The sequence below is a fragment of the Denticeps clupeoides genome, chromosome 17, assembly GCF_900700375.1.
Source record: "Denticeps clupeoides chromosome 17, fDenClu1.1, whole genome shotgun sequence".
In the NCBI taxonomy this organism is placed as follows: Eukaryota; Metazoa; Chordata; class Actinopteri; order Clupeiformes; family Denticipitidae; genus Denticeps; species Denticeps clupeoides.
Window position 1 is genome coordinate 15,618,584 of NC_041723.1, and position 13,805 is coordinate 15,632,388.

The following is a 13,805-nucleotide window of genomic DNA, read 5'->3' on the forward strand; positions in this document are numbered from 1 at the left end:
AGGTCCAAGCACAGAAAATCTTGCTAGATTTTCTTCATGGTAGGCTAGGGCTAAATTACATGCTAGAAAATGCTAGTGACATTGTTTAATCTATGAAAAGGTATATTGATGACATATTACTGCTTTTTTATGTGTGACAATTGTGAATTAATAAGCATATACAGTACAGGCCAAATGTTTGGACACCTTCTCATTCAATGTGTTTTCTTTATTTTCATGACCATTTACATTGGTAGATTCTCACTGAAGGCATCAAAACTAGGAATGAACATTACATTACATTTACAGCATTTATCAGACGCCCTTATCCAGAGACGCCCTTATCCTTATGTACTTAACAAAAAGTGGAGACCTGGCCTCCGGAGTCACTGGACCTGAACCCAATCCAGATGGTTTGGGGTGAGCTGGACTGCAGAGTTAAGGTAAAGGGACCAACAAGTGCTAAACACCTCTGGGAACTCCTTCAAGACTGTTGGAAAAGCATTTCAGGTGACGACCTCTTGAAGCTCATCGAGAGAATGCCAAGAGTGTGCAAAGCAGTAATCAGAGCAAAGAAACTAGAATATAAAACATGTTTTCAGTTTTTTTAAACGTCTCCACATGCATTCATTCATAGTTTTGGATCTAACACTGTATAAGGACCGCCCAAGCTGGGAGTGTGACCGCCTCTCTACTAACCACCACTAGCCACCGAAACCCAATTCTGTAATAAGTACATTCAATGACATTCTAGATGTAAATGTATCTCTATTTATAAGACATCTGGGGTGTTCCACAAAGCAGATAACTAGGTTACTAGTATTTCTGTTGGACAATTTCTGTTGAATCATGACTTCCAGCTTCATTTCACCCAGCTACCTGATGAATCCAGTTTTACAGAACAGCCCTTGGTCTCCAGACCTAAGGACTACAACCGTCTTCTTCAACTCTCGACCTTGAACCAAAAGAGTCGTTTACTGGGGAAGATCCAGCTAATACACCCCCCCTCCTCTACCCAAAGTACTGATGTTCTCTCAGGTAAGCTTCACACCTGACTCACCTGACCCAGTTTACATCTAAGGACATACACACGGAATACTAAATCAAATAAATTAAAAAAATGGCTCATAAACAAATTTATCAGATTTATTTTAGAAAATTAAAATAAAGTGCTTTTTATGTACAGTATAATAAAAACAACAGTAGTGATGTATATTACAAAAAATACAGTTCACATCAATTTTTTTTTTTTTACAATGGTAGCTCAATTTACAAATACTTTTAAAACTTTACTTGACATTGTGGGTGAACCAGATGCTTGGTGCACTGTTAGAAAAAAAATGGAGAATTCTCCAACACTCACTGCTGTCCCATAAATGTATACGCCTATAGATGAGTATATCTAGATGCGAGGTTTCTGAAAAAAAAAAAAGACTATTCAATATATGTGAATATCTACTTTCATACTGCATTCTGTGATAGTGACTGAGCAGGTAAAAAAATGTTTCACTTACAATCACTGTGTGTACTTTATGGCATACTATTTAACAAAGTAACCAAAATATTAAAATTAATGTTTAATCTTGATAATGTAATAAACGCCTTTTGTGCTTCAAATATGTATATGCGTGTATGACAGCATATGTGTGAGATACATTGCATGTGGACAATATTAATCTGTGAAAGAGCTTAAGAATTTTGTTATGCACAGTAGAATTTTTGCCAGTGGTGGACTGTTGTAAAGACAAATTTTCAATTTACAGTGGTTTGCGACAATATACTTAAAATAAAAATACAATATTAAGCCATTTGTCAGACCTGTTGTGCAGTTACTGGCCACAGTTAAAAGGTATTTTGTCCAAGGTGTTCATTCTTTTTTTTTTTTTTTTAATGAGCTAGGATTACGTCTACTCAGGTTAGCCCACTAATGCATGAAATTATAGCTATTTGCACTGTCAGATCACAAATTGTTACAAGGCTACAAAAAGCATAAAGTTTAGGAGAAAATAACATTTGATTTACAAAATGTTGCTTAAAAGGCATGTTTAAAGAAAAAATGCTACAGAACTGTAAAAAAAACCCCAACTCCAGTTCCCAACTAAGGCGTTTCAACATTCTGTGCAAATACAATGCATTCTGATAAAAAAAAAAAACTCACCAGTCCTGACAATATACAATAAAATTATACATGTATATATATATGTATGTATATATATATACACCCACACACACATTACCACCATGACACCCATAAGCAGTATGCTCTGTGTACAACTACTTTGTCTAAACAAGTCAAATAAGTCCCTATCCCTTTAGGATAGATATACAAATTTCTATCCTAAATTTAAATAAGACACAACATTTTTTCCCGTTAAAGAATGATTTTGGAATACTTTATGATGACAATTCACTACATTCCACAATACAAATGTTACATGACTGGAAAAAGCTCTGGCAATCACATTGTTCATTCTGTGGCGCATGTGATAAATGTCTTTGGAAAATGAAATATATGTGCTCTGGTCAAGATGTTTAAGGTAGCTGGTATGAAACAGTCCCCCTGTCAGATAATGGACGGAGGACACAAAAAGGCCCTGTCAGATGAGGTTTTGAAGATGTAAGCTTGAAGTAAGAAATGGGACAAACCCTTGTGCTCATGAATGGTTAGTGGTACACTGATTGTATATTTCATCCATAACGGGAAAGTCTCGTCTGACCATGGTCTTTATTTCTTACTAAAAAATGTTAGGTCCCAAAAACATAGTGTTGGACTGATTGTGCCATGTCATGAATTAACGTAACAAAATCAGCCTAAATTCAAAACACCAGACTTTTTTTTTTTTTTGGCACAACATACAATAATTTTGGTTACGTAAACAAACACGGGAGCATGTTGGTCATTTCTACTGTTTGTGGCTGCTTGTCACACTCCCGTTGAACATTCAGCACCCTGCTGGCTAAACATGAAGCTCTTGATGATCTTTCTGCTCTGGAGCAGAACCTTGACACACTGCGTTGGGAACACACATGGGGGGGGCTGGGTGGGGTGGAAATGGCTCAGCATCGCTTGCATACTCGATTGTATGTGTGTGGAGCACTAACAGACAGTAATACTGAGGAGTGAGCAGATGCCCAGGCCCACGCTGTCCCAGTGGCGCCCTCTTGCCATTTCACATTATGTGCTTTGCATAGTACACTGCCTATTACTGATAATACCACTTTACTGTGTGTATCCTGAATCGGAGTCCTCCTCACCTCGCCTGTCTTATTTTGCACCATTTTTCTATGTTACAATCTGTATTTAAATTAAATAAAGGCAACATATGTTTTCTGTTTAATACATACCAGTTCTCAGATTAAGAATATCCATTTCTTTTAAGCTCCAACCCGTGGCTGTCATAAAGTCCATTAGCCCACTGTTTAAGTACCATGGGCTAACCGTCACTGTATCGGTCACCTCCTGGCTTGGCCTGATTTCTCCCCCTCGGACCTGAGTCTTCAGGTTTCAGGGCAGACGTGAGTCCAGATGGGAGGCTGACACCTCGTGGGGATGAGCCTGGAAGGCTTCGCTCTGCTCTTGTTGGTGGATTTGTTAGGGTGGAAAGTGACACGCCTGTCGGACGTACGCACTGTTGTACGTTCTCACGGGCACCACAGCGACGCAGCTTTAAGAAAAAAGTCTGTTCGGTCTCCACCTTCTCTTCTGCTGCAGCACCACTGAGGCACATGGCAGTGACTAAAAACAGGAAATGTTCACAGATCACAAGAAAGAAAATGGAGGGGGTCCGAGAGCAAAAACAAAAAAAGAAAAACAAAGAACCTCAATGAGTTCAGACCTTCATGGTTACCTCCTGCAGTTCTTTTTTTTTCCCATTGCCACCACCCTTCTTCCAAGTTTACTTTCTGAGTCCATCCCAAGCAGCCGTCACACTATGGAGTCTTTAATCTCGGAGCCCAGCCGGACGCGGGGCCGTGGGCATGTGGGGGAGATCTCCACGCGGCTCTCCTTCAGGTTGAGCGGCCGCCTCTCCGACTCCGAGAAGCTCTTGCTGTTCTCCGGGGAGGAGCACTCGTGGGTGGGGGTGCTACAGATGTAGTTGTCGTTCAGCGTCTGGTAGCCCTTGTGGTCCGATACTGATGGGGGAACGGTGTTGCCATTGAGGGGCAGGCTCTCCGTGGGCTTTCCTGTGTTGCGCGGCTTCTTCTGCTGCATGTTGGGGCACTCGCCCTCCTTCAGCATGGACTTCATGTGGTCCCGGTTCCTGTAGACCACGAAGAGCGAGAAGACCACCAGCGAGAAGCCCAGCAGGGCACAGACCACGATCAACTCGTTCCAGTAGGTTTTGGTCTGCAGCAGCCCAGACCGGGTTTCCCCAGGCAAGATGATGGCCTCCTCCCTCGGCACCAGTGGGGTGCGTGAGTGGCCAATCAGAGTGGTGCTCTCTTGCCGGGGTTCCGCCCTCACGCAGTAATTGGCTAGAAGCTGCTGGAAGCCGTCCTCCACTGACCAGCACTCGTAGGCCTCCTCCTTGTCCACCCGGGGCACCACCACCAGTCCGGCAGGACTGGGGTAGACAAACTGGCCGGCGCTCTTGCTGTACTTCCACAGCCTCTCGGCCAGGTTGGAACGCACTTTACAGGGAAGCACCTTAAAGCTATTGGCTGGGATAATGACCACATGGCATGAAGATGCACCTGTTGAATAAACAGATATCGACATTTTTAATAAAATGTTATTAATCCTGTTATGCAATACAAATACAATACACAATATGTACTAGGTGTGTTCGATGCAATGCAGAACGTAATCTATTGTCATAATGACTAGGGCTGGGGGGCAGCACGTCGACGCTATCAATTGCGCCAATGCCACAAATACATTGACATAAATACATCATTTTTACTCTATACTCGATGTTGATGGAAGATATAAGAGGACACCTATGGTACTTTCGCGAGTGGGTGGGAAATCAAACCACTAGCGTGAAAAGGCGTGTAGTACACCCATGACATGACAAATGTTTAAGCAGCTAAAAACCCAGGCAATTGTACAAAACTGGCCGATGAACCAGGATTGGTTCTCTGTGTAATATATGACTATATATAGGCACCTTCCTAAAATATTAGCAAAAAATATAGGCAAAATGGACTAAATCATCTTTTCATGCTGCTGGCCACTTGTGGTTATATCGCCGGCTCCCTCACTTGATCAGTTCAGTTGATATATGAAATCGCATTCCTTTGTGACTTAAGCAATATATGGTGACACTTTTAAGTGTTTTTGTGTTTCCCGATAAACTTGTTTTCAACTTGATTGTTAAATTCTGTTGGTTCAGGAAGGACACCATGGTGGACTGCCAGCTTCCAATGCTGCTGTCTATTTTATTAAAAGCAATAAAACACATTCTGTATTCAAGCCCCCAAGTTTTTATTGGTTATTATTGTATTCTTTCAGTTGCCCTGAGAAAGTATTCTGTGTGTTATGGAAATAATTGGGAATCAAATCAACTGAACCGATGTGGGAAAGGGGATTGTTAGATTAATCGATGCAGCGTAAAAATAATCACTAGATTAATCATTTAAAAAATATTTTGCCCAGCCTTAATAATGACATTGGTTGGTGATTTTCTGGTAGTGGCATTAAATTCTAGTTTTTAAAATTAGCGAAGGTGATTACAGCTGTAATGGGGCCTGACCCAACCTAAGTACAGCTTTTTAAAATCCCATCTTTCTTTGCGCAAGATACGAATGATAGACTAAGGGAAAGGCAATATGTGGTGAAATGAGCAGGTTTAAAACATAATCAGAGGCCAGCCTCCATTTCACCCCCTCAGCATCCATTTTTGCATGTCTCTTGCAATATTTAAAACACATCACCTGATAACTGTAGCCAAGAATTGCAAATCAATGAAGATTTCATAAAAAAAACAAAAACAAATGTTAACATGTGAAACGCTTTTACCAATCACCTACACAAATTTACAAGCAGCAAATCATAAGGAAAGGATAGGTACTGTAGACCGGAAGCTCATGTTTGCTGATCGCTCATTTAGTGAAAGTGAATTGACTGTCACTGAAAAACACTGCAGCACAGCACACAGTGACACAACAAAAGTGTCCCCTGCAGTTAGCCACCTTAGTGAGCAGTGGGCAGCCATGAAAGAGAGCAGCGAGTGGGAATGGAACCTTGCTCAGTGGCACCTTGGTGGCTCCGGATTTGAACTGGTAACGTTACAAAAACGGGTCAAAATTTACAACTCTACCGGTAATGACTGTGGCTGCCTGATCTGAGTACAGCACCGCTTTGGGTAGAAGTAATTGTAATCTGTCAAGTAAAGTAATTCTCATATCACTGACGTACTTGAAAACATAATGTGAAATAATGTAAAAAAGTTTATGGGATGCATCGAGATAACGAATCGAAGACACAATTATCGTAACATTATTTTTACAAAAACTGTGAAAAAAGCATTAACAGTAGATGGCGCAAATTAGAATAGAATATTACTAGGCTTGAAAAAGGAGGAAAATATTTTATTTTAGTCACTTTGTTTCAATATGGTAATTGGACATTAATCAAGATCACAATTTGGCAATCGCTACTACAAATTTAAAATACAGAAAACCTCATCACTTGTAAAATTTCCTGTAGAAACTCACGTGAAGAAGAAGGTCTTGCCATGCGAGGGTTGATTGTAGTTTTATTGCATGAAGCTGACGTATCAGCGCCATCCACATCCTGCTGCCAGTGGCTGAGAGGAAATAAAATGCAACAAAATGACTTAAAATCTCTGTGGCTGCAGAAAAGAAATCAGCTCATAAGATCACAGCTACGCCCCATTTGTTCTCCCTCCTGAATCAATGGCGTGTAGTTCACACAGTCATGTGACAGCCTGTTCTTGCAACACCCACCTCCCAGCAGGGGCCTGTCGAACATCAGCACACTGTCTTCCTGTCCAGGCGCAGTAGGGGTCTCTGGATAGGACACACTCCCCACAGCTCTGGTAGTTAGAGCAGTTTGCCACGGCGACCTCGACCAGCCCCGAGAACGAGGATACATACAGCAAACCCTGCAGCGTGTGACATAAACAACATAAGCACATGGAAAAGGATATTTTTAACCGAGCCAACTAAAAGACAGAGCTATTATGGGACGTAGATAATGGTAATATCCTTATAAAAATCCACGGCCCATGAGGCATGCTATGTGACAGAACAAACAGTATAAAACAGTGCCGGAATGAACTCGTGTCGTGTCACTGGCTGTTTACTTCCCATCTGTTTGGTGCTCCCAGGAGAGGAAGCGGGAATGTAATTATCTCAGAGAAAGTTCCCCTGCAGGCCCCTCTTTCATGGCTGATGCTGCTACTCAGCGTTATCTCATTATTACTCCTGAAGTCAGGAGTGTGCTCGCTAACACTTCATCATGGTCAAGCGAATACCCATATAATAATCATTATTGTCTAATAATGTTAACCAGCTATTGTTAATGTTCAGTTGCTTTAAAGGTGTTAATTAAAATGGTTACAAATGTAAAGTGTCCAACGATGCAGTAAAAGTTGCGGTACGGCCGTGGCGCCGCTCTACCTTGTCTGTGTCTAGTTCGATGTGCTGCACAGGCTGGGATTCAGGGAACAGCACCAGCTCTTCAATGATGTGCATCTTGCCGTTGACATTGATGGCTTTGTGTAGCCTTCCTTCATCTGGAAAAAGTAAGGGGTGTCAATAACTCTTCCGCTAAATTGTCATATGAAATACAGTGTAAATAATATCCTTTTCTTTAGAGCTAGCATCAGAAAAAAAGAAATCACGGGTGTTGAAACTATGGCCCCTGGATCCAATTCCAGACACGGTTCACCACTTACACTATTTCTAAAACAGTGGCATAAAATATGGCATTTTAATAAAATGACGAATGTTTAATCACCAAAAAAACCTCTAAAAACAGTCAGGACGCCCTTGAAAAAAAAGAGGGGTTGGGTAATATCAAGTATTTGGGGGGGTGAGTAACATTACCAGATGTAATGTTATAGCTGGCAAATAAAATCAACATGTTATTAATGCAAGATAATTCAGAATCTTAATTATGTGATTATATTGGGGGTTATTGGCTGGATCTGATCTTTGTAGGGGTCATGAGAAAACCAAGCATGGGAGACAGTGTCCCTCACCTCTAGTCATTCATATATTTTTCTACATGTGGCCCTCGCTGAAAAACGTTTCGTCGCCCCTGATTTAAATTGTTCAAGGAATGCATGAAAAAGAAAGGAGAGGAATCTCACCCGTGCCTATGAAGAGCACATCATAGTCCCTGCGGGCAGCGCGGACTCTGTGGACGGCGATTTGCGTGTAACGCACGCTGCGCTTCAGCAGCAGAGGCTGGCTGCGGATCACGCTGTCCATCAAGAAGTGGTCCTTCACAAAGTTCAGCACTTTGTCGGGCATGTGCAGGGACGAGGAGATGCCCGCAGACCTGACAGCATTGGTGACGCACTGTGCAGGAGAGAAAGAGAGAAAGAAAGATCAGGCCTCTTCTTGCACACGAGCAAACAAAACTACAGGCAACATGCTGCTTGTTCTAAACTAAGATTCTACCTGAGTGTGTTGCCTGGGACTGACGTACTACAGGAAATAAGAGCAGCTGAGACAGCACTATGATAAGCATCATAGGGACAAATCGAGGGACAAATCGCGGCCAAGCGATGATGTCCAGAACGTACCGGAGTGGTGATTCAATAACGGATGTGAACACACACAACCTGGACCAACAAACCTGGGGCAGTGGTGGCCTTGTGGGGGGCAGTGGTGGCCTAGCGGTTAAGGAAGCGGCCCCGTAATCAGAAGGTTGCAGGTTCGAATCCCGATCTGCCAAGGTGCCACTGAGGTGCCACTGAGCAAAGCACCGTCCCCACACACTGCTCCCCGGGCGCCTGTCATGGCTGCCCACTGCTCACTCAGGGTGATGGGTTAAATGCAGAGGACAAATTTCACTGTGTGCACCGTGTGCTGTGCTGCTGTGTATCACTTCACTTTCACTTTCAAACCTACTAGTGACGTCAGTTTTTCTAGCTCAATAATTCGGGGAATTGCATTTCTACTATGCATTTTGCTGAGGGGACACATAAAAAAAAAAGCTGGTCTTTTCAGCGTCAAAAGAAAAAAACACTTATTCCTTCCAACAGAATGATGCAATAATGTTCCCATCAAACGTTTTGAACGGCAGACTGTGATGTGCATGTTGTGCGTCAGAGTGTGTCAGATGCGGTGTTGCAGACAGGATGATGTAATGGTGAAATACTCTGTTGGGCCACCGGGGGTCAGCACTCACCGCTCCTGGACGTGGCTCAGGAACCGGGTGGTTGTACGTGTACCACTGCTGAGTCTCGCGGTTCACCTCGCGGTAACGGCCGGTAAAGGCCCGTTCCACCTGGTCCATGGTGAAGGAACACACGGCCGAGCTGCCTGACGCGCCCTTGTACCTATGGACACGTTCAAACCCAATATTGTTTCTAACTTGGCTGCGAGATTACATAAATATAGCAGTAACACACTGAATATGCAGGAATATGCACATACAGGCAAGCATGTATGATTGTTTTATTAATTTCAGGTAATAAAAGATTTGGATGACAACAGGAATTGATTCAAATGTTTTTCAAGGATATAAAGAATATCTTACACAGTCACAATCCCATAAATCAAGAAATAAGTGAAAAAGAGTACAAAGTGTATAATGTTCATATAAACCATACAGTATAGAATCTTGACCACTGACAAAGTTTTTTTTTATTAGAAAACCCTTCACCTCTCCTTCAACCCACATTATTGCAGCAGATCAATAAAACCACCACCTACGCTACATGCAACAAAAGCTGGTAATGGCCAGGAGCTGGGAAATAGGTCAATAAATACTTTATCTGAACTAACAGTGACCTGGGGTTATGGCGTGTTGTGTTTTTTTTTTTTAAGACTCTTACCACTGTGAGGTAAATACTCCGTAGAACACTGTATTCTTCCAGTCTTCTTTGCTGGGCGTCAGTACAAACATGTCCTGGATGATGTTGAAGGGGAAACCGTCATCGGGCAGGGAGCACAGTAGCTGCGCTTTTAGGAAAGTGGTCCACTTCTTCTGCAGCACCCTCTCTCCCCCTTTGTCCCCCTGTAGACAGGATCAGTGGGGGTAAAGTTAATCACGAAGAGGGGAATTTCTCAACCATCTGTCCAAAAAGCCTTTATGTACAGAACCACAGAAGGTTGGAATGAAGGTTTGTAGTAGCCTAGTAGGCAGCCAGCGACTAGAGTCCTAATTGGGGGGACATTTTGAGCTAGACCAGGATTTTAATATGGTTTTATGAAAATTCGACTAAAAAACTCTTGATTGAAGAACCAAATTCTTTAGCCATACTTCAATGCCTTTCAGTCTTAAAGACATTGAGTAAAATCTTCCCTACGTGAAGTTACTTAGTGAGCAAAGTTATGCAGATAACGGCATCATATTTTACAACACTCCTGAATTGGGAGCTTCTGGGTCATGTAAAGCAGTGTGAAAGTACAAAAGAACTGGGGGCACTGGCTTTTCATTCAGACAAATGGGCCAAACGCTTTTAAATCACACAGATGGGTACACATGTAGCTCCACACTGACACTGCTGCTTTAAAAGTGTGCCAGTGGCGATCCGCCTCACTTTGCTTAAAGGCCGGATGAAGCACGGAAAGATTGAATCACCCTGGTGAAGGAGCAGGAACACTTCAGAGTGGTTTACTGGGGTCAAGACCGATATTCGTCATTACAAACCGCCATAGCCTCCAAAGAATTTAACAATTATTTACCAAGCTCCATCTTTGAATAGAAAAGGTGGAGTAAGAAGTCCCACTTTGCCTTTTTTTTTTGTCCATTGGAGTCCCAGAAATTCACAGCATAGTAATTACTACAATTCCAGCCCTAGACATTGATCTGAAGAGATTCAAAAGGCGCTGAGCGTCATAACAAGGCATCTTACGTAGAAAAACTGAAGCGAAAACAAAAGAAAGCCCCCCTCCGATGCACAAAAGGCAGAATCTGCGGCAATTAAAAATGGGCCTTCAACTGAGTCCTACATTAATCAGGCCAAAGCGACATTGCCGAATTTGAGGGGAAATGACACGTAACTAATGCAGAGTTTCTCAAGCAATTACTTGGTGCAGTAAGCCAGCCAGATAACGAGCAACATACAGTCTCCGCCTCCCCCAGACTGGAGCTTGTTATTGTTTAATACCTGAGCCGGGTATACGTTGGCGAAGGCTGCCTCGGCGCGGCCTGCCAAAACACACTCTGGATATGAACCCCGAGAGCACGGGGCCCACGGAGGTGCGGATAATTACGGGCGGTGGACGAAGACTCGCTGTGAATCCACTAATGTTTCTGTTTGTCCAACATCCGTGTATTATTGCGTGGCCGGTCTCGGCTGAGCGGGAAAAAAACTCTCAGAAGTCCCCACCTGAGCAAACACTAGCAGAGCAAGTGCAAAAAAAAAAAAAAAAGAGGTAGAAATAAGAGACTCTGTACTGCGGACGACACATATATGAAAAATAATAAATGAGTGGACAGTAAATAATAAGTAACACTGTAGCCGTATGTGACAGAAATTGTGCTTTGGCATCAACATGAGCCATTTGAAGTGGAACGGGACGGATTTCCTAGCTGGGTGCCTGGGGGACCGGGGCTCTTGTAAAGGGGACAGCCGCCGGCTGTCTGAAAACGAGAGCTGCAATAAAACACAGTGGCAATCAGGTGCAAAGCAAATGGCACAGTTTGTCCATTTACGTTGTTTGCCCAGACGGTGGCCCCGTTCCCACTTCCGAGGTGACGAACGGTCGGCTGCGCGAACCAGGTCCGCCATCTGGATTCCCATCAGCCCCTCGCCACATCCAACGCTCAACGCGGACCTACTAAATCAGCCGGCGTTGCCCCAGCTATTTACCCACCATCCTCCGTTCAGGCAATGAGTCCAAACCGCAAGAATGAAAGGATTACGGCCAGATTAAAGCAGATCAGCGGCCTGTGAAACGGCGCGCTTATCTTCTGCTGTCGGCTTTTGTGAGCGGGCGCATGTTTGGCTCATGGATCTTTTAATTGGCAGCCAGACCTCACACCAGTGAACAGCTAAACAACAACGAAAAAAAAAAGGTTTCTGTTTTGCTGGGAAAGTCAATAAACTGATGACAGTGTGATACGCAGCGCCACGTCTGAGTGAGAACGACGCCCCCCGCTGTCCCTGTCAGTGAGAAAAACTTCAGTCCCTGAAAAAAAGACCCTGGTAATGCAGTCCGGCTGAAAAACTGTGCCAATGTGCGAGTGTTTATTTGCACAAGTCTTAGCGCTGTTCAACACGGCCCTGGACTGCAAGGTTTGTGGACTGTATGTGACATTGTGTGTAGGCTACATCTGTGGAAGGGTGTGATAAAGACCATCGGGGTGTGTACATGTCTTCCTGTGCTAGTGCACATTCATTCAAGTGTGAGATTGCACTCTACTGTGTGTGTGTGTGTGTGTATTTGCAGGGGGTTGGGAAGGAGATTTTGCAAGTCTGGTCATTTCACTGCTGCAGAGTGTTGTGAAAGTAGAGCACAGACCCCTGCCTTTCCAAATGCAGTCCCTGCCAGACCTTTTAAACACATTCTAACACACACACACACACACACACACACACACACACACACACACACACGTAATACTACTAGCTGAGCCCATTGCCTCTCTTCCTTTGCCAGTTGAAAACACCCTGGGACAGTAATATCATTTCATTCAGACAACGCGTGAGCAGCCGCTCTGAATGCTGAACATGCCTCCGTGTTGCCAGTTTGGCCCTTCTTAAATCAGCTTTGGAGCAAACAGTGTGGCTGCGAATTTTTTTTTAATAATAATAATTTTTTTAAAAAGGCACCAGCAACAGCAGACGAGTCGTGCGCCAGCTCAGCCCAGCTCTGTTTCACGTCTCATCATGCTTAATATTTTCTAATTAAGCGGGATAATGGCCTTTGGAGGATTCATTACGTTTGTTTGCCATAAGAGAGAGGTGATAAGCCGCCTGGGCTACAGAGCTGAGGGCTTCTGGTCTGAATTGCATCCCGACAGCTACTGGGTTTATTTCCGACCGGTTTTCAGTTGTGGTGCAATATTTGGCCTAACAGGTACTAGGTCGCCGCTAAATACTTTCTGGCTGACCAGGAAGCCCTTCTCTCTTCTCAGGCCTGCTTGCTCGGAGATTTGGCCTCAGTCTTAGATCCGCGGTGACTGTCATTAAAGTGTCAGCTGACATTAATGCTGATATAAGAAGTGGATCCTACTGCTACTGTCAAGGCAAATAGGAAACAACAAGGCCCTCTCTCCGCTGAAATGTGCTCCGGGCGAGTGTCCGGGCCAGAAAAGAAAAAGAAAAAGTCCAGGAAACAATGAACTGTTTAATCATTGTTAGAGCGGTCAGATGCCATGGCCTCAATGTCACCCGGACGCATTAAAATGAGGCCTCGGAAGTCGACCGAGCAGGAAAGAAGGAGAAGGTATTTCACATCTCGCCAGGATGAGGCTGCGCCTTAATATCTGCAGAAAAACACGAAGGGGGAAGGTGTAGGGGAGTCGCAGAGGAGCCACGTGAAAGGGAGAACTTGAGAGAGGAGGAATGTTTTTCTGTAACACAAGCTCCACTGTCCCTCCCAGTTCGGCGTGAAGTCCCCTCCCACAACCTCATCCACAGCACACTGAACAGGGATGTATAGAGGGAAAGAGAGCGATAAGGCACCCCACCGGTACTAAAATGTACACAACTGTGCGTTTCCTTGTTTTGCAT

General features: G+C 43.8%; 1 protein-coding gene across 6 annotated transcripts in view; it reads right to left on the reverse strand.

The window, feature by feature from the left end:
* Positions 1–1,812: 1,812 nt before the first annotated feature.
* LOC114766680 (semaphorin-4B-like) overlaps positions 1,813–13,805 on the reverse strand; it is an 88,049-nt gene continuing 76,056 nt past the window's right edge. For 4 of the 6 annotated variants that reach the window (XM_028957763.1, XM_028957762.1, XM_028957761.1 and 1 more), the window contains 7 exons: positions 9,957–10,138; positions 9,308–9,458; positions 8,262–8,472; positions 7,567–7,682; positions 6,892–7,049; positions 6,640–6,731; positions 1,813–4,674 (listed from right to left, as the gene is read on the reverse strand). In XM_028957763.1, the coding sequence (XP_028813596.1) occupies positions 3,905–4,674; positions 6,640–6,731; positions 6,892–7,049; positions 7,567–7,682; positions 8,262–8,472; positions 9,308–9,458; positions 9,957–10,138 (1,680 nt within the window). In that variant the 3' untranslated portion in view covers positions 1,813–3,904. The remainder of the gene's footprint in view (positions 4,675–6,639; positions 6,732–6,891; positions 7,050–7,566; positions 7,683–8,261; positions 8,473–9,307; positions 9,459–9,956; positions 10,139–13,805) is intronic. The other 2 variants (XR_003742844.1, XR_003742843.1) reach the window with 2 other exon arrangements.